General features: G+C 44.5%; 2 protein-coding genes across 12 annotated transcripts in view; one reads left to right on the forward strand and one right to left on the reverse strand.

The window, feature by feature from the left end:
* The window catches only part of COPS7B (COP9 signalosome subunit 7B), a 27,754-nt gene extending 20,638 nt beyond the window's left edge, over positions 1-7,116 (reverse strand). For 2 of the 10 annotated variants that reach the window (XM_033229846.1, XM_033229844.1), the window contains exons 1-2: positions 2,601-3,568; positions 412-589 (exon numbers count right to left, since the gene is read on the reverse strand). In XM_033229846.1, coding sequence (XP_033085737.1) covers positions 412-573 — 162 coding nt within the window. In that variant the 5' untranslated portion in view covers positions 574-589; positions 2,601-3,568. Of the gene's footprint in view, positions 1-411; positions 590-2,600; positions 3,573-6,877 lie in introns of those variants that run through there. The other 8 variants (XM_033229845.1, XM_033229851.1, XM_033229848.1 and 5 more) reach the window with 8 other exon arrangements.
* The window catches only part of PDE6D (phosphodiesterase 6D), a 66,009-nt gene continuing 53,055 nt past the window's right edge, over positions 7,080-20,033 (forward strand). For both annotated transcript variants that reach the window (XM_033229854.1, XM_033229855.1), the window contains exon 1: positions 7,080-7,698. In XM_033229854.1, coding sequence (XP_033085745.1) covers positions 7,649-7,698 — 50 coding nt within the window. In that variant the 5' untranslated portion in view covers positions 7,080-7,648. The remainder of the gene's footprint in view (positions 7,699-20,033) is intronic.

Here is a 20,033-nt window from a genome sequence, read left to right on the forward strand (position 1 = left end):
ATTTTATGTTCAATAGCAGTAAATTTCTGCTGTGTGTCCCTGACCAATCCTCCTTATCAATAATTCACTGGAGGTTTCTCGTCCCTAAGAATGCCTGAATCTACCCCTATTAAACATCAGTGCTTATAGCACTACTTTTGTAATTTATCAGGATCAACTTGACTTTTTTACTATCTTTTAGATTATTATTAGCAACAATCTAATTTTACCCAAGTTAAGATAAAAATACTGGATAAAAGGAGCCAAGGACATCCTCTCAATCTCTTCCTCTGCCCCACCAATTCCCATCCCTCTCTCAATAGGGTACCTCACAGGTTCACAATACTTCAGCATTGAAACTCTTTGGAAACCTGGAGAATTACAGAGAGTCTTAGAACAAAGACAGAGAAATTGTTTGAAAACCGTTCTTACCTCCTGCACGTTGGCCAGCTCCAGAAGTTCTCCAAAGACATACACTCCAGGAGCCTCTAAGACCTGGCTTATGAGAGCAGTGAGGGCTGAGCCACTGGTACCTTTGGCTAGTAAAATAAACTGCTCCAGGAGGTTACTTGAGGGTTTCTGTTCCCCTGCCATCCTCTGGCCTTGAAATCTGTCCAAAAGAAAATTGTGTCATTCTTCCTTCTCCTTTGCAAAGTCTATGCCTAGTTAGTGCTGAATCAAACACCAGAATACTTTAATTTTATAGTGTTGACAAAGAAAATCCAGGCCAGGTGCAATTGGCTCATGCCTGTAATTCCAGCACTTTGGGAGGCCGAGGCGGGTGGATCACCTGAGGTGAGGAGTTCGAGACCAGCATGGCCAACATGGTGAAACCCCATCTCTACTAAAAATACAAAAATTAGCCAGGCTGGTGGCGGATGCCTGTAGTCCCAGTTACCTGGGAGGCTGCAGCACGAGAATTGCTTGAACCCAGGAGGTGGAGGCTGCAGTGAGCCAAGATCGCGCCACTGCACTCCAGACTGGGCAACACAGCGAGACTGTCTTTTTAAAAGAGAAAAAACAAACAGTTCCTGAGTCCAGATGCAATTACCACCTTGGGAGATGGGTGGAGTTCAACCTGGAGTTAAAAGGATCTTTTACTAAATTCTGATGTTTGAAACACACTCTGTAAAAGTCATTTCACTTCCACCTGCCCCTCCTCCAGAGGCAACACCTTCTGAGTCCTTAAACCTGACCAGGACCTAAAGAAAAACACAGGAGTTTCTCAGCTGCTGTTTTACATCCACCTCGGTTACACATTCTGGTTAAGAAATAGAGGATACTACCTATACACAGAGGCACCAGATGTAAGCAACAGCAATCAGTTACAGCTCCCACTGTGTTATCAGAATCCCATCTACAGCCAGACAGATAAGGAAAACAAAAAACCAAACAAGAAAGATGTCTCATTTAATCAAGTTAGGTAAGCACAGGTAAAGGGAGATATCATTTTGAAAAAAAAAAAAACAGCGACATACTCAAACTAAGAACATGCATGCTGTGTAAGACCATGGGGGAAAAATCCCTGTATTCGGCCTCCTCCTGATAGGACATTTTAACCAAACGTGACTTCAGAATGTGTAAAAAAAACCTCAAGAAAACAATAAAAAGATTTGGGAACACAGTGAAAATATTTTATCAGCGCTCCGAAGACATTAAGTATAAGAGGGTCCCTCAACTGTGTAATCTAATTACACGCTGAGTGTACAGGAGTTCCAGCTAAGATTTCTCCTCTAAGAATGATACATACTACAGCAGCGTGACAAAATGAACGAAAGACGGTATAGTAGAGTGGAGCAAAGAACAATTCGAAGAATAGTTTGGTGAAAGAGAAACTAAGTTTTGTGTTGGCAGGCACACAGAATAGTTACCCTTTCACCGTATTAGAAAAACAAGTATGTCGCCTCACTCAGGGTTACCTAAGAAGGTCCGGCCAGACACAGAAAAAAAAGTGACGTGCTGGGGAACAACGGGTTTTGAGGAGGGAAGGGAAAGGGAAAACAGAAGAGAAGAGGATTCGAGGAAGAAGGGAAGGAATAGGGAAGAAAGGAAGGTCGGTGACGGTCAAGAGAGGAGGAGCGAAAAGGTCCTTCCAAGAGGACCCGTGTGAAGAGACAGATAGGGATCTCTGCCAAGAGACTGGGAGGTGGAGGTGGGGGTGGAGAGCGGGTAGGGAAATGGAGAGAAACTTGTCCCTTCAAAAGATCTCGGCTTAAGGAGCAAAGCCTGTGGGCGCAGAGAATGTAGAGAGATGGAGACAGTCGCTTTCTTCTGGAGTGGGAGGGCCAGAGGCTAGGCACAGAGCGGAGAAAAATTCCCGTCAGGGGAGGGCGCTATTTGGATGGTCCGGAGTGGGGCAAACGGGCAGCGTTTGGGGATGGGAAAGCGAAGGCAGCCACAGCACTGATGCCGAGGGTCGCAAGCTGCAGCAGACCTCACGGCGTGCGGCATGCTCCAAGCAGGGCCGCAGGCGTGGAGTGAGGAGCCGCAGGGCGCGCTCCCCAAGGCGGGGGCGGGGCGGGCACGGCCGCGGGCTTCCTTGGCGGCGGGTATTAAGCCGGATCGTCTGGCCGAGCCTGGAGCGCCGGCCCCGCTCGGCCCACCCTCTCGCTAGCTCCTACCTGTCCGAGCCACCTCTCGGTCCTCTTAGTCGCTGGCTCGGCCTCCCGGCGCCTGCCCGCAGGTTGTCAAGCGTCCATGATCACCCCGGCGTCCGGCGCTTTTCTGCCTCCGCCGACCCGTCGCCCGTGCAGCTCCCCCGGAAGCCTCCCACCGCTGCACTAGCGTTCCGCCCACACAAGGTTCCACCCGCCGCGTCTACTCCCTTAGACCTCCGGTGGGGAAGTGGGGATGAGGGGGCGGAGAAGAGGCTGCAGCCCGGGAACCCGGCGGGGACGGGGTGGCTAGGCGCCCGAGGAGAGGAATGCTGCCTAGACGGTACTGCAGCCCAACCGCCGCCATCGCCCTCCTGGGCCCCAAATCCTCCCCTCAGGCTGCATTTTCTCTCTCAAAGATAAAACAAAGTTCTTCCCCTCAAAAGCTCCAATGTGTTAAATGCTATGAGGAACATATGACAACACTTTGGAAGCACAGAAGACAAGAGGTTGGGGAAGAAAAAACAGGCAAAAAGGGGAGTAGTGCCCATTGTCACAGAGGTTTGCACTGTGCAGCATATACTGATGTCAAAAAGAAACCCAGAGTGGTTTCACCCCAGGGTTTTCAAGAGTGAGAAATGAGGGGTACAGAGCTGGAGTCAGATCATCAAGGGTCTTGGAATCCACATGCCAGGTACTGGGGAACTACTTAGGCTTTTTAAGCTAAGAAGAGGTATGAATAATTGCCTTTTTAGAGTGATCATGCTAGGTGCTTTAGGAATGGATTGGATGTGGAGAGAACTGGAGGCAGGGAAAACCTCCGGTGAGGGGACCGATTTATTCTAGATAAGACATTGTGAGATCTCGAACAAACATAGTGGCAACTGCTGGGCGCGGTGGCTCACGCCTGTAATCCCAGCACTTTAGGAGGCCAAAGCAGGCAGATCACCTGAGGTCAGGAGTTCGAGACCAGCCTGGCCAACAAGGCGAAACTCTGTCTCTACTAAAAATACAAAAATTAGCCGGGCATGGTGATGCACTACTAATCTTAGCTACTCTGGAGGCTGAGGCATGAGAATTGCTTGAACCCAGGAGGCGGAGGTTGCAGTGAGCCGAAATTGTGCCACTGCACTCCAGCCTGGGTGACAGATTGAGACTCCATCTCAAAAAGACAAACAAAAACAAAGGGAATAGCAATTGGGGTTGAAAAAGAAGGGACACTGTTGGAGACATTTAGACTGTAGAATGTAGAATCTATAAGACTTGGTGACCAGCTGAATATAAGGAGAGGGAGGGAGTATAACACCCAGGATTCTGTCCTGGGAGGCCAGAGCTGTCTGGAGCTGGTGTTAAGTGAACAGGGCTATGGACGAGGAGGGACAAATATGGGCTTGAGAGGAAGACAATAGAGTTAGTTTGACTTCATAGAAATTCCAGCAATGCCTCTACTTCCTCCAGAATAATGTCCAGACTCCATGGCTGCAATTTGGACTTAGTATTTTGGTTTCTTCCCTTAAGAGACGGAGTCTTACTCTGTCACCCAGGCTGGAGTGCAGTGGCACTATCATAGCTCACCTCAGCCTTGAACTTCTGGGCTCAAGGGATCCTACCACCTCCACCTCCCAAGTAGCTAGGACTACAGGTGCGGGCCACCACACCTGGCAAATTTATTGGTTTTTTTTTTAGAGATGGGGTCTCGCTATGTTGCTCAAGCTGCTCTTCCCTGATCTCAAGTGATCCTCCCACCTTGGCTCCCAGAATGCTGGGATTACAGGTGTGAGCCACCACACCCAGCCCATGGCTGCAGTGAAAGCCCTTCAAAGTGTGCCTCCCTCCTAAGTCCTCTAGCTTTGTCGCACCCCACCCCCTTCACAGTTTAAACTCCCATGCCCCGCACAACTTATACCATCCCTCTCAGACACCAGGCCTATGCTGAAGCTTACTCTTTTTTTGGAATGCTCTTATATTAGCCTGTAAAAAACCTACCAACTCTAAAAGCAAGGATTTCTGAAATCCAATGCAAAAAACACTAACCATAATAGAAAACATGGAACTATTGCACTATGTTAAAATTAAGAATTTCTGCTTGGCAGATGCAGTGGAGTACACCTATAGTCTTACTATAGCTACTTGGGAGGTGGGGACAGGAGGATCACTTGATCCCAGGAGTTCGAGTTTGTAGTGGGCAATGCTAGTGCCTGTGAATAGCCACTGCATCCCAGCCTGGGCAACACAGCAGAGACCCCACCCCTCAAAAATATAATTTGTTTCAAAAGTCACCAGTAAGAGAGTGAAAAGACAAGCCACGCCTTGGAAAAGATATCTGCAAAGCATGTATCAAAGAACTCCATATCCAGACTGTAAAGAACTACAAATCAATAAGAAGACAGCCCAATTTTTTAAAATTGGGAAAAGAATAGGCACTTCAGGAAAGACAACGTTCAACTAGCCAACAAGCATATTGAAAGGTGCTCAACATAAGGAAAAATGTAAATAAATACCTTAATGAGATACCACATTCAGCCAGAATGGCTACTGGCTAACACGGTGAAACCCCGTCTCTGCTAAAAAATACAAAAAAACTAGCCGGGCGAGGTGGCGGGCGCCTGTAGTCCCAGCTACTCGGGAGGCTGAGGCAGGAGAATGGCGTGAACCCGGGAGGCGGAGCTTGCAGTGAGCTGAAATCCAGCCACTGCACTCCAGCCTGGGCGACAGAGTGAGACTCCGTCTCAAAAAAAAAAAAGAATGACAACAAAAATCCTGTGTTGACAAGGATAAGAGGCACCTAGAACTCTCTCATATTGCTGGCAAAGGCATAAATTGGTACAATCATTTTGAAAAACTGGCAATGTCTACTATCACTGATCATGTGCATACCCTCCCTACACAGCGGCAATTCCTCTCCTAGAAATGGGTGCAAGTGTCTACAAAAAAAGAAACATGTAAGAATGCTCACTACAGCTTTGCTAGTAATAATCCAAAAAATAGCAACGCAAATGCCCACCAACAGTGGAAAGGTAAATTGTGCTATACACATACAACAGAATACTATTCAGCAGTTAAAAGGCTACACACAACATAGATGAATTTCACAAAAATATTGATAAAGTAAAAAAGCCAGACACATACTGTACATACTGTATTATTACATTTAACTGGAATTCGAGAACAGACAAAACTGATCTCTGGTGATAGAGTCAGAAGAGTGATTATCTCAATATGTAAGGAGGTAATACTGATTGGGAAGGAGCACTAGGCATGCTAGAAATGTTCTATATCTTGATTTGGGTAGTGAGGACAAGGGTGTGTACCTATGCAAAAATTGTTCCCATACTGTATGTCACATCTCATTAAAAAAAAAAAAAAAAAATTTTAACATGGAAAAAAACTTCAAGTCCAAATGCCACCTTCTCCATTAAAGTTTTGCCAGCTGCAATGAACCTTTTCATCAGGGCCTCCTTAGCATTCTGATGTCGTTTCTTTATGCCATTTTATCACACTCCATCTTGAATCTCAGTGGAGTCTCCTTATTTCCCTAAATAGATGTTTATCTTCCTGGTGGCAGTGACCATGTCCTTCACCTTTTACCCACTCAGTGCCTGACAAATAACAGGCTGAAAAGATATTTATTGAATTACATGGAAGAAAAAATTGGGTGAGTTCCCAGATGGGTGAAAGAGGGGACAGGCAGAGAAAGGAAGGCCAAGAGGACAGAGGAGGTTTCCAAGGAAACCGTGGCTCACACTGCAATTTTACCTACTTCCTGAAATCACATTAAATGTCACCTTGAGTGGCAAAAAACAAAACACCAAGTCCTACCTAGGCTGAAAATAAATATCACACTCCCTCACTTGAAAGAAATCCACCAAATAAATGCTACCTAATTCTGGGTGTTTCAACACTGGATAGGAAAACTGTTCGAGGAGAATAATTCACATTGCCATGCTGCTAAAAATATCACCTCCTTAGTGTGGTGCAAAGAGTCCAGACTGCAAGTCAGCCGACTTAGGGCTGAATTCTAACTCTGCCCGAACTTGCTGTGGTCTGTGGCCAATCCCTTCGCCTCTCTGGGCCTCAATTTCCTCGTACGTAACAACAGGGGGTAGATTAGCAAAGTCCCTTTATGTTTTGATATTCTGAGTATACAATCCATAGCTCTCCCGGTCCAAAGCAGGTATACAGCAAAAACCCCTGAAAAACACGTAAAAGGCGCCTCAGACCAACCAACAAGCACGATTTGAAGAAGTCATTTTGTTATCTTTCACGGTTTAATCAGTGTTTTTGTTTGTTGTTAGCAGCCTTACCATGATTTGCAGAAGATGTCTGAGTTCCATGTAAACAGAAGTTAACTCTCTGCGGGCTGTCATCTTCTTTTGACGGTGAGAAGGGTCTTCCCGCTGGGTTTCAAGTCTCGGGATTCCGAAACCACCAACTCAGCGGGCGGGTTTGTGAATTTGCGCACACTGCGCGGCACACTGGAGTCTAAGTTACAGAGGAACTGAGTGCAGAGGATGCTGGGATTTGTAGTCTCCGGACCTCTTTGTGGTGCGCTGGGATCTGTGGTCCCCCGAGTGCGCCGCTGGAATGCTGGGAAATGTAGTCTCTGTCGCGTAGCACAGTGCAACCAGCTGCCGTCTCAGATGGCTAGTGTGCTCAGCTGCGGGAGCAGGTCCCTAAAGCCTCTGCAGATCCGAAGCCAACACTCCGCTGGGACAAACTCTAGGCAATAACACCAGATGAATATTGTGTCCTATGGGACTTCCCGGGGAGGGCCCTTCCCATTGACGTTAACAGTCCCCCTGCGAAGCCGCAGCGCGCTCCTACTGGCTGGTTGGGATGCCAATCGCCAAAGCTGGCTTTCCATTGGTTCCAGGAGGGCATTGCGAGGCTAGGGGGAAGGAGAAGGGATCAGGAGCGGGAGCTGAGGGGAGAGACAGGCCGGTCCTGGTCTGGCCGCTGCGGCTGCTCGCCCGAGGTCTCCAAGCCGGGCTGCGGCTCCATCCTCGGCTCCTGGGCACCGTCTGCGAGGCTCCGCCGACCAGAGTGAGAAAGCCGCGGGCGGCGAGCGCCGCATCATGTCAGCCAAGGACGAGCGGGCCAGGGAGATCCTGAGGGGCTTCAAACTGTATCCGCCCGGGAGCGGGGCGGGGCCGGGAGGACTTGGGAGGCGGCCGCTCACTGAGGAGACTGGCCGCGGGCGGGGGCCGCGCCAGGTGGGCCCCACGGAATAAAGGCCGCGGGAGGGGAGAGGAAAGGAAAAGCGTGCCGAGCACCCGGCGGGACCAGGCGCGAGAAGCGCCCCCAGGGGCGTCCTGAGGGAGGAAGGGGAAGTTGACGGGAGCCCCAGGGGGTGGCGGGTGGGGACGGAAGAGCCTGGGGTACGGGGCTGCGAGAGGTGCCGGGCGTCGCAAACGCTGTCGGAGAGACCGGCTGGGTTCCAATCCCCGGCCGGGACCCAGAGGCCGGGAGGGGGCTGCGGCCCGCAGGGAAGGGCTGAGGGGGCGCGGTGGGCTGATCTTGAAGCCTAGAAGCCTCTTTGGCTATAAGCCTACCCGGGGAGCGGGGAACAGTGACTTGGAGCGGGCGACCTTGTGCGGGACAAATACCAGTGCTTTTAAAACTCTCTCAGGGCCCCCACCGCACCGCACCCCACCCCCCTCTGGTTTCCACAACTTCTCTTCCAAACTTGTGGCTTCTTCCAGGGCTGGAGTAGTTGGGAGAGGTGGGGAAAGAGAAGTCCAAGATCAACCTCGTCTTAACACTCTTGGCGTTCTGAGGCATTGGTCACTGCTTCCCCCTCAGCGCCTCAGTTTCCTTTCCAGCAAGATGAGGACCATAGGCTTAGGTGTGGGGTGCCTCGCGCTGGGGCTCCTAGCCGAGGTGTCTTTGCTCGCTCCTGTGGGTGCGGTTCATGCCTAGCTGTGGTGGAGCTGTCCAGCAATAGTGTGATGTCGCTGGGGCCACGGTAGGATAGAGTGGGGTAGAGAAATCATTGCCTCGGGCCTGTGATGCCGCCTGTGCAACCTCTCCTCAATGTGGTAAGGACGCTTTGTGTTTTCGTGGAGTGTGTTCGTCTGTCACCATATGATGCAGATGAAAAAATGCAAACTTATATATTCAAATTTTCCATTCTCCTGCCGACTTGAATCTCTTCATACATCCTGTCTGTAATCTATAGTACGGAACGTTCTTAAATTGCTCCCTCAGTGAAAAGGTAGTCACCACTTTAGGGCTCCTTCCTTGGAGGTTTAGTAAAGCACTGTTTTCTTGATATTCTGTTGTGTTTTCACAGTGTCCATGTCACCCTTGCAAACTTTAATTGCTTTGCTATAATCAGAAACCAAGTTGGTAATACATTTTAGACCACAGTGCAAAAAGGAAGTTTTGGATGTACAAGTGAGATATTTCAAATGAAATTTGATCTTTGCTTTTAAAAAAACCTAAAGGCTGTATCACCTTTGCACACTACCATTCATGATAAACTTTCAGTACTTTTATGTAGTGGTTTAGTGGCAGCTTCTTTTATAGCTCCATGTGCCTTTCCGTGTTTGTTTCCATAATGGATCATATAGGTATATAGGGATGACTGAAGTGCTGGAAAAGCTATGACGTGAATTTTATTTTTCCCTCAAGTAATTTGTATTATTACTTAACATGTAACAATGTAATAATATTGTTACTTAACCTGCTGTGTAAGCAGTAAACCAGAAACTATGGAGAATTGAGAGATTTCAGAAGCAACGTTTTCATCTGATTGGAAATACCATATTGCTGAAAAGAAGAAATACCTTTTTAATGGCTTCTGAACAAAGCAGAAAAGTTTGAGCTTCTCACCTTCAGGCTTGGCTCTTGAACCTGTTAAGAAAGAGGATAAGAGACAAATACAGAAAAGAGTTTCAGAAGGCAGAATCTGTGTCAGCCCACTAGAAGGAAAAGCGAATCAACCAATTCAGTGATGTTAGTGCATCCAGAAACAGGCTTTCTGGGAAAGCTTGACCTGAGCTGATTAAATCCTGAAGCACAAGGGAAGCAGCCACATCAAAAAGTTAGCATGAGAGAGTGGCGTGCTCATCCTCTGGTAGCCTTTATTGGGCATTTGTGGAGTAAGAAAAGAAAAGCAGGAATGTTAAGATATGCTACTACCTTCAGGAAAAAGTAAAATTAATGTTTTAGTAAGAAACTGACTATTGTCCACCTTTTATTGGGTAAATAGATTTTCTGAACTTTCAGATTATCTGTTTCTGTAAGAATAGTTTATCACTACAAAAAGAGCACCATTATGTTCTCCCACCAACAGTGTTGATAGTACTCAGTTTTCCACGTTGACTAGGTCAGTCTTTTTTGTTTGCCAGTTTGGATAACAAATGATATATTGTTTTAATTGGTATTCTCCTGGGGTCCCTAGATCCATGAAAAGGTAATGTAGCATAGTGGTTAAGAGCTATACTGGACTATGTCGCCATATTGCCTGCATTGGAATTCCAGCCCTGCACTCCTAGTTGTGTGTCCCTGAGCAACTGCTTCAACCTCATCTCAATTTTCTTATGCGAAAAATAATAGTGTACTACCTATCGCATGGGGCTTTGAGAGTAAATGACTTGATACCTAAAGCATTTAGAAAAGCACCTGATCCACAGTAAGCATTATGCTTTAGCTAGTGTTATTCTTGTTGTTATTAGATAAGTTGCACATCTCCTCTATTTGGCCATTTCTTTTTCTTCTGTAAATTGTTAATTTTGTTTTTGCCCATTTTACTATTAAATTGTTTATTTTTCTTATTTGTAGATATTCTTTACATATTGTATTATCAATCCTTTGCGTATTATATATTTTGCAAATATTTTCTTTCAATGTATTGTCTCCTTTTTTGTTGAACAGATTCTAAAATTGTCATTTCAAATTTATTTTATTTGTTTGAGATGGAGTCTTGGTCTGTTGCCCACATTGGAGTGCAGTGGCACAATCTTGGCTCACTGCAACCTCCGCCTCCCAGGTTCAAGCAATTTTCCTGCCTCAGTCTCCTGAGTAGCTGGGATTACAGGCACATGCCACCACGCCCGGCTAATTTTTGTATTTTTAGTAGAGACAGAGTTTCACCACGTTGGCAAAGCTGTCCTCAAACTCCTGACCTTGTGATCCGCCTGACCTCTGCCTCCCAAGTGCTGGGACTACAGGCGTGAGCCACCGTGCCTGGCCTCAAGTTTATTAATATTTGCCATCTGGCTTTTGCATTTTGTATCTTGTTTAAAAAGATCTTTCTTATCCCAAGATTAACTAAATATCCTATCTTTTCTTCTCTTTTTAATGTTTATCTCTTTAATCCACCTGGAACGTATTTACACATTTGGTATGTGGTAGATATCTAAGTACTTCCGCTGTTTGAATAGCCAGTAGTTCCAGTACTAAGTAGTTAGTCCGTCTTTTCCTCACTGTTTTGAAATGCCATCCTTGTCATATACTAAATTTTCATAAGACGTAGGTTTATTTTTTGATTATTTCTGTTTTGTTGATCTATTTGTCTCTTCTTGTGCCTATACACATTTGATTGAATTAATATAGCTTTATGATGTGATTTAGTATAGTTTACAATAGGATTGGTCTGTGACTAACATAATATGTGTGTTTAAGGTCCCTATAAATATTTGTGTCCCTTTTATTCACATAGAAGCTTGCCATGTGCCCACAGTAGATAGAAACATTGGCTGGGCATGGTGGCTCACACCTGTAATCCCAGCACTTTGGGAGGCCTAGGTGGGAGGATGGCTCAAGGCTAGGAGTTCAAGACTAACCTGGCCAACATAGTGAGACCCCCCCCCAACTCTGAAAAAAAAAATTTAAAGATACTCCATAAGAGTGAATACTGTATGCATAAATCAGGCATGGTCTGAGTGAATTCAGTATAAGCCTTTGTATTTGCCATCAGTTGTTTCAAAAACAAAATCTTACAAGATTTTATTCTCATATCACCTTCACCCCATCTCACCCTACCTCTTTCAGAGTATCTGTTTTTGTGGGAAGAGTTTATCACTACAAAAAGAGCACCATTATGATCTCCCACCAACAGTGTTGATAGTACTCAGTTTTCCACGTTGACTAGGTCAATCTTTTTTATTTTTGCCAGTTCGGACAACACATGATACCTTGTTTTAATTTGTATTTTCCTGGATCCCTTGATCCGTAAAAGGTAATATAGCATAGTGGTTTAAGAGCTATACTGGCCAGGCGCGGTGGCTCAAGCCTGTAATCCCAGCACTTTGGGAGGCCGAGACGGGTGGATCACGAGGTCAGGAGATCGAGACCCTCCTGGCTAACACGGTGAAACCCCGTCTCTACTAAAAATACAAAAAACTAGCTGGGCGTGGTGGCGGGCACCTGTAGTCCCAGCTACTCGGAGGCTGAGGCGGGAGAATGGCGGGAACCCGGGAGGCGGAGCTTGCAGTGAACCGAGATCGCGCCACTGCACTCCAGCCTGGGCGACACAGCGAGACTCCATCTCAAAAAAAAAAAAGAGCTATACTGGACTGTGGCGCTATACTACCTCTCAAGAAATGCAAGGCTCTCATACACATTAAGAACCTTGCATTTCTTTCTTGTTTGTTAAAAGCATAACATTTCCTAATTGTAAATTAATGTTATGAATGAAATGTTACTTGGGAAACAATATGATTCTCCTGCAAATATTTTGGATTTGATTATTTTAAGCAGCTGACATGGAGACTGATTGTAAATCCCACGTTTCCCGTTTCGTTTCTTCAACAAAGGTCTGTTGGGTGACTGTTATGTATAGGGCACTCTACACTTGAAGGATACAAAAATGAATGACTTACAGTCTCTTCTTTCCAGAAGCTTAACCAGCTTTATGTCTGTGTAAAAGGAATATCTTCAAAAGCAATGCATTTTTTAAAATTCTATTTAATTTTCCTATTACAAACTCCAGCTACCTAGAGTGACCTTTGTAAATATTATTTAATATAGCCTTCTAATGTAGCTAATTTTTAATGTGTTTTTATAAAAATGGAATAGTAAATATCACTTTGTAACTTACTTTGATCACTTAATAATAGATTTGCCATATTTATGATTTCCAAAGATAATTACTTTCAGTTGTTTTCACTGACAGATTTGTCACAGTACTCTTTTTTTTTTTTCTTTTTTTTGAGATGGAGTCTCACTCTTGTTGCCCAGGCTGGAGTGCAATGATGCGATCTCAACTCACTGTAACTTCTGCCTCCCGGGTTCAAGTGATTCTCCCGCCTCAGCCTCCCAAGTAGCAGGGATTACAGGCACCCACCACCACGCCCGGCTAATTTTTGTATTTTTAGCAGAAACGGGATTTCACCATGTTGGCCAGACTAGTCTCAAACTCCTGACCTCAGGCCTCCCAAAGTTCTGGGATTACAAGCGTGAGCCACCGCACCCAGCATTTGTCACAGTACTCTTATACTAGCTTTCTAGTATGATCTGTATCCACTGTTTTGCCTATTTGAATAGCTTTTTCATCAACATAAAAATATTACTTTATTAAATTAACAAGAAACTGACAGACTTCCATGAGAATGAATTATGCTTTTATGATTTCATTATCTTTAATCCATCTGGAATTTTCTTGGTATAAGATATAGAGTAGTAATGTAACTTCTTTTAATATTGGCTTATTGTCTCCATTTATTTATTTAATTCTTTTATTTACACTTCAGATATTATAATATCCAGAATATAAATGGCTGCCTACAAATCAATATGATAAGCATTTAACTCAAAATGGACAAAGGATATGAACAAGCAGTTCCTAGAAGAAAAAAGCAGATGACCAATGAATAAATGAGGAAATGCTCAACCTTGTTAAAATAATAGACTATCTGCCAGGTGCAGTGGCTCATGCCTGTAATCCCAGCACTTTGGGAGGCCGAAGTGGGTGGATAGCTTGAGCCTAGAAGTTTGTGACCAGCCTGGGCAACATGGCAAGACCCTGCCTCTACAAAAAAATAAAAAACACAAAAATTAGCCAGATGCGGTGGCGCATACTTGTGGTCCCAGCTACTGGGAGGCTGAGGTGAGGGGATCACCTGAGCCTAGGAGGTGGAGGTCACAGTGAGCCAAGATTGTGCCCCACTGCATTCCAACCAGGGTAACAGAGTGAGACGTTGCCTAAAATAATAATAATAATAATAATAATAGACTATCTCTTTATTCCCAATTAATTGACACAAATTTAAAAGATTGATAATATATATATCCTGAGAGTGACACTGTATGAAAATAAAATTAAAAAAAAAAAATAGGCCAGGCACAGTCGTTCATGCCTGTAATCCCAACACTTTTGGGAGGCCATGGTGGGCAGATCACTTGAGGCCAAGAGTTTGAGACCAGCCTGCCCAACATAGCAAAACCCCCTCTCTATTAAAAATACAAAAAATTAGCCAAACATAGTGGCACACGCCTGTAATCCCAGCTACTCAAGAGGCAGAGGCAGGACAATCGCTTGAACCCAGAAGGCAGGAGTTGCAGTGAGCTGAGATCACACCACTGCACTCCAGCCTGGGCTACAGAGTGAAACTGTCTCAAAAAAAAATACATAAAAACTTATTTGAAAAAAAAGATGCCAGGCACAGTGGCTCACACCTGTAATCCCAGCACTTTGGGAGGCCAAGGTGGGCAGATTACTTGAGGTCAGGGGTTCGAGGCCAGCCTGGCCAATGCGAGGAAACCTCGTCTCTACTAAAAATACAAAAATTAGCTGGGCATGGTGTGGACAGCTGTAATCCCAGCTATTAGGGTGTCTGAGGCAGAAGAATCACTTGAACCTGGGAGGCCAACGTTGCAATGAGCCGAGATTGCACCACTGCACTCCAGCCTGGGTGACAGAGAGACTCAGTCTCAAAAAAAAAAAAGACTATTGAGTGTTCACAACATTGAGGAGGGAAAGGGGCACTCTCATTTGGTTTATATGTGTGTATAGTGTCTATAGAAAGTAATTGGTATCTATCAAATGTTTACACATAGCTGCAGTAGAGCATATAGCACGATGGTTTAGAGTATGGGCTCACTTCCAAGGGTTAGACTCTGAGCCTCAGCATCTGTATCTCATATCATCAGAGGGTTGTTTTGAGAATTAAATGAAACTGCATAAAAGATGTTTGGTTCAGTGCCTGGCATATAGTAATTCATTTTATTATTAATTACTAATAATAATGACGGGCCGGGTACGGTGGCTTACGCCTGTAATCCCAGCTCTTTGGGAGGCTGAGGCGGGTGGATCACCTGAGTTTGGGCATTCAAGACCAGCCTGCCCAACATGGTGAAATCCCGTCTCTACTAAAAATACAAAATGAGGCATAGTGGTGTGCACGTGTAATCCCAGCTACTCAGGAGGCTGAGACAGGAGAATCGCCCGAACCCGGGAGGTGGAGGTTGCAGTGAGCCGAGATCACGCCACTGCACTCCAGCCTGGGCAACAGAGACTCCATCTCAATAATAATAATAATAATGACAATAGTGTTAATATGATTGTAAAGCCACTTATTTCTCTGAGATATAACTGATGCCTTCATTCGAGTTATATTTTCTTACAAAAAAACTATGGTATTCCCATTTTGCCTCTGAATAAATGATTCAATAAGCATTGATATATACCTCATGTTTATCTTGTCTAGAAAATGAATCTCATTCTAATTTATGTCAGGTTAGCAAAAAGAGTTTGGGCTCAGAAGGTTTCTGAAAGCACCTTTCACTTGTGTTCTTACATTTCTTCTCCCATAGTTGGGTCCTGGAATCCCTGTATCTTCTTTCTCATAGTACCTTGATCCTTGACTTTGCTTCCAACCAAAAACTAGTTGGCTTTACATCTTCTATTTACTCACTTAAAATAAAGAATAAGAATAGTAGACTTATTAAGAAAAGTCGACTGTAGAACTTCTCTTGAATGTCAGTATTCCCTAGTACAATGGCCTTGGCCAAATATTAAAAATGAATTTGAGGTTTATTATTTCCCATAATATAGTTTTTGTCTGTCAACCCAAAGTCTTGGAAAGCAACCAGGTATACCACTCATATAGCCCAATTTCATGTAGATTGTGATTGGTAGCTTGTTTCCTCATGCCTGGACTCTTGAGAGTTTGATTGTTATCTTGAATTGATTAAATGAATATAATGTCCTATTGATTATCTTAGGATTCTTTTTTGTGTGTATGTGACAGGGTCTTACTGTCACCCAGGCTGGTGCTATCATAGCTCACTGCAGCCTTGACCTCCCAGGCCCAGGTGATCCTCTGCCTCACCCTCCTGAGTATCTGGGACCACAGGTGTGCACCACTATACCCAGCTAATTTTCATATTTTTTCTTTGTAGAGAAAGGGTTTCACTATGTTACCCAGGCTGCTCTCGAACTTCTGGGATCAAGTAATCTGCCCACCTTGGCTTCCCAAAATCCTAGGATTACAGACATGAGCCTCCACACCTGGTCTTACTTAGGATTCTTTTTTTTTTTTTTGAGACGGAGTCTCGCTCTGTTGCCCAACGTGGAGTGCAGTGGCGCGATCTCGGCTCACTGCAAGCTCCACCTCCTGGGTTCCCGCCCTTCTCCTGCCTCAGCCTCCCGAGTAGCTGGGACTACAGGCACCCACCACCACACCCGGCTACTTTTGTGTGTGTGTGTATTTTTAGTAGAGACAGGGTTTTACTATGTTAGCCAGGATGGTCTCAATCTCCTGACCTCGTGATCCACCTGCCTCGACCTCCCAAAGTGCTGGGATTACAGGTGTGAGCCACCGCACCCAGCCCTTAGGATTCTTAAACAGGCATTCCTGCTTTTGCTTTTTGGAAGGAAGTTAGAGTATAATTAGATATTTATGTAGTCTTCTACTGACCTGCTAAGTTTCTTCCCAGGGTTGTGTATATGGTTTATAATGAAACATTATGGTAACTTCTGGAGAAATGGGACAGAACACGGTAAAACTCTCATGAAGAATTCAAGTTGTAATCATCACTACATTTGATAAAGGACTAGCAGTGGTTCTGAGGCTTGGAAGCTCTAGCTTCTTACTAGGGTTGACCTCAGTTTTGCCTCCCAGGCCTCAGTTGTCAGCATTCTGCATCCACAAATCCTCATGTTATGAGAGGATTTGACTTATAGCCCTATCCCTCCCTATTCCTGAGCTAAAGCCTAGCATCATAGGAAGGAATTTTAAAGGCCATCTTCTCCAGCAGCCCTAATAATTGCTTGAATGCATAAAACTCAAATTGTCAAAGTTTTGAGAGCAGCATTCTTTTTTGCTTTTGACCTGCTTATAATTTTGGAGCTGGGAAGAAAAGCAAATATATTTTCTTACAGTCCAGTATCCACAAAGATTTCAGTGGATTGGACTAAAGCACACTGTTTATGGCAAAGAAGGTGATGGTCTCACCGTAGGACACATGGGAGCTTGTTTAGTCTACAGCAAAGGGAGGCAGGGGAAAGTGGAACTGGTGCAAAGGAGGGCCACTTGAAACATGGCATACATTCAATAATGGGAGAACTGAAGGAAGTTTAACCTAAAAATGAAAAGAGTTGGACAAGGGACATAAGTGTTCTCTTCTAAAGTTAAAAAAAAAAAAAACTATTCTAAAGATGAAGAATTAAATGTTGCTGTGTAGCTCTCAGAGGAAGTACAAGATTTGGAGGGTAGAAATTACAGGGGACAGAGTTTAGGCCAGTTTTTAACAATTAGTAGAGTTACCTGAAAAAAGACATTTTCCAGAAAGTGTTTTAAGCAGCAGATGGATACCTGTCTGTCAAGTGTTGCAGAGGGAAATTTTGTATGTATCAAATGTGTATTATGGTAGATGATCTCCAGAAATACTCAAATCTTTTTCCAGCACTACAATTCTTTGATTTGGTGACAGCCTCTCTTACTTAACAAGTACTCTTTTCAGCAAATGTTTATATGGAGATGTGTTCTACACCTAAAATAGGCAAAACTTTTTTTGTGACCTGATTGTTTCTTTTTTGTTTTTGACACAACTCTTAGACACTCAGTATTGAAGTGTTTGGTTTAGTGCATTGTGGATACAACTGATTCAGAGTCAAGGAGAGCAATTATTGCCTTTGAATTTAGATAACATTCAGAGAATGAAACATGAATAGCTCTAATATGAATTAACACTGTAAATATAGCCACAAGAAGAAAGAGGGTGGTCTAGTAATATCTCATAATTCTATACTGCTTTTCGGTTTTTAAAGAACTTTGAGGCCGGGCGCGGTGGCTCAAGCCTGTAATCCCAGCACTTTGGGAGGCCGAGACGGGCGGATCACAAGGTCAGGAGATCGAGACCACCCTGGCTAATACGGTGAAACCCCGTCTCTACTAAAGAATACAAAAAAAAAAAACTAGCCGGGCGACGAGGCGGGCGCCTGTAGTCCCAGCTACTTGGGAGGCGGAGGCAGGAGAATGGCGGGAACCCGGGAGGCGGAGCTTGCAGTGAGCTGAGATCCGGCCACCGCACTCCAGCCTGGGTGACAGAGCCAGACTCCGTCTCAAAAAAAAAAAAAAAAAAAGAACTTTGATATATTACTGCATTATCACAACAACCCTATTCATTGTTAGCCTCACTTTATAGATTAAAGAATTGAGGATCGACGAGGCAGTGACTTAAATGAAGGCAGAACCTTAATTTAAGCCTTGTTTTGTCTTTTTAAAAGTCCAGCTTTTCTACGATATACCATGGTGCCTCTCTGGAGAATTTATTCTTTTGTTGTTGTATTATTAATTTTGAGTTTTAAAATTTTCTCAGCTTGGCTGAGTGAGTTGGCTTATGCCTGTAATCCCAGCACTTTGGGAGGCCTAGGTGGGCAGATCACTTGAGGTCAGGAGTTCAAGACCAGCCTGGCCAACATGGCAAACCCCACAGAAGCTATTTGGGAGGCTGAGGCACAAGAATCACTTGAACCCAGGAGGCAGAGGTTGTGCAAAAAAAAAAAAAAAAATTTCTCAGCTCACTGCAGCCTTAACCTCTTAGGCTCAAGTGATCCTCCCACCTCAGCCTCTCAGATAATTGGGACTACAGGCGCACACTATCATGCCTGGCTAATTTTTGTGGGTTTTTTGTTTTTTTTTTTTTTTGAAACAAAGTCTCGCTCTTGTCACCCGGGCTGGAATGCAATGGCGCAATGTCAACTCACCACAACCTTTGCCTCCCAGGTTCAAGCAATTCTCCTGCCTCAACCTCCCGAGTACCTGGGATTACAGGCACCTGCCACCACACCCGGCTAATTTTTGTATTTTTAGTAGAGAGGGGTTTCACCGTGTTGGCCAGACTGGTCTCGAACTCCTGACCTCAGGCAATCCACCCACCTCGGCTTTTCAAAGTGCTAGGATTACAGGAGTGAGCCACCACGCCCAGCCAATTTTTGTTATTTTTTTAGAGACCAGATTTTGCCATGTTGCCCAGGCTGGTCTTGAACTCTTGGGCTCAAGTGATCTGACTGCCTTGGCCTCCCAAAGTGCTGGAATTAACAGACATAAGCCACCATGCCCAGCCCTTTTCTCAGTGTTTAAGTCACAGCCACATTTATTTTTCTGTTGAAAATTACCCTCTTCTAATGTGGTCATGTCCCCTATATTCTTTTTTCCCTCAATTCACCAGATACAGGGGCCAGGGTTTAGCCCAAGATAATGAATTTTTTAACAATTAAGAGTTACCAGAGGAAAAAAATACATTTTCCAGAAAATACTTAAGCAGCAGGTGGATATATTCTTGTTTTCGTATTTTTTTCATCTTAAGCACAGTCCTCTTAAACATCGTCCTCTGTAGTCAAGAGATGGCTACTCATAGGGGTCTGATTAGCAACTTCAGTAATGATCAAACATAGGAGGTTGTTACTCAAGTCTGATAAGCACAAGATTGTGTCCATATAGTTTTATCCAATAAAGTAACACAAAATTTATCCCATGATGAAGTTGTTTTCAGATGAGCAATTCAGATAATCTCGTTAATAGAAAAAAAAAAGTGAAAAAGTCTTGGATACTAACACAGATAAACAAACATTTCCTGGCATTGTTCAGAATACACAAGGCTACCTTGTGACCAGCTTATTTCAGTTTCATCCTGAAACGTTTTCCTTAAACATCTATGAAAAATATCAGGTGAAAGTATATTGTGGGTAGCTTATAGAACCAGCTCGAGGGTTCCTGTTACAGAGTGTTATTATGCATTTAGGGTTTGTTTCAAAGGTCCATTAAGTATTTGTGGATTGAGATAAGAATCTAACAGACTATTTCCTTTTCTGTGATTCTCTGTTAAAAAATGTGGTCCCAGGCCGGGCGCGGTGGCTCAAGCCTGTAATCCCAGCACTTTGGGAGGCTGAGACGGGCGGATCACGAGGTCAGGAGATCGAGACCATCCTGGCTAACACGGTGAAACCCCGTCTCTACTAAAAAATACAAAAAACTAGCCGGGCGAGGTGGCGGGCGCCTGTAGTCCCAG

The sequence above is a fragment of the Trachypithecus francoisi genome, unplaced genomic scaffold, assembly GCF_009764315.1.
Source record: "Trachypithecus francoisi isolate TF-2019V2 unplaced genomic scaffold, Tfra_2.0 Lachesis_group13, whole genome shotgun sequence".
NCBI lineage: Eukaryota > Metazoa > Chordata > Mammalia > Primates > Cercopithecidae > Trachypithecus > Trachypithecus francoisi.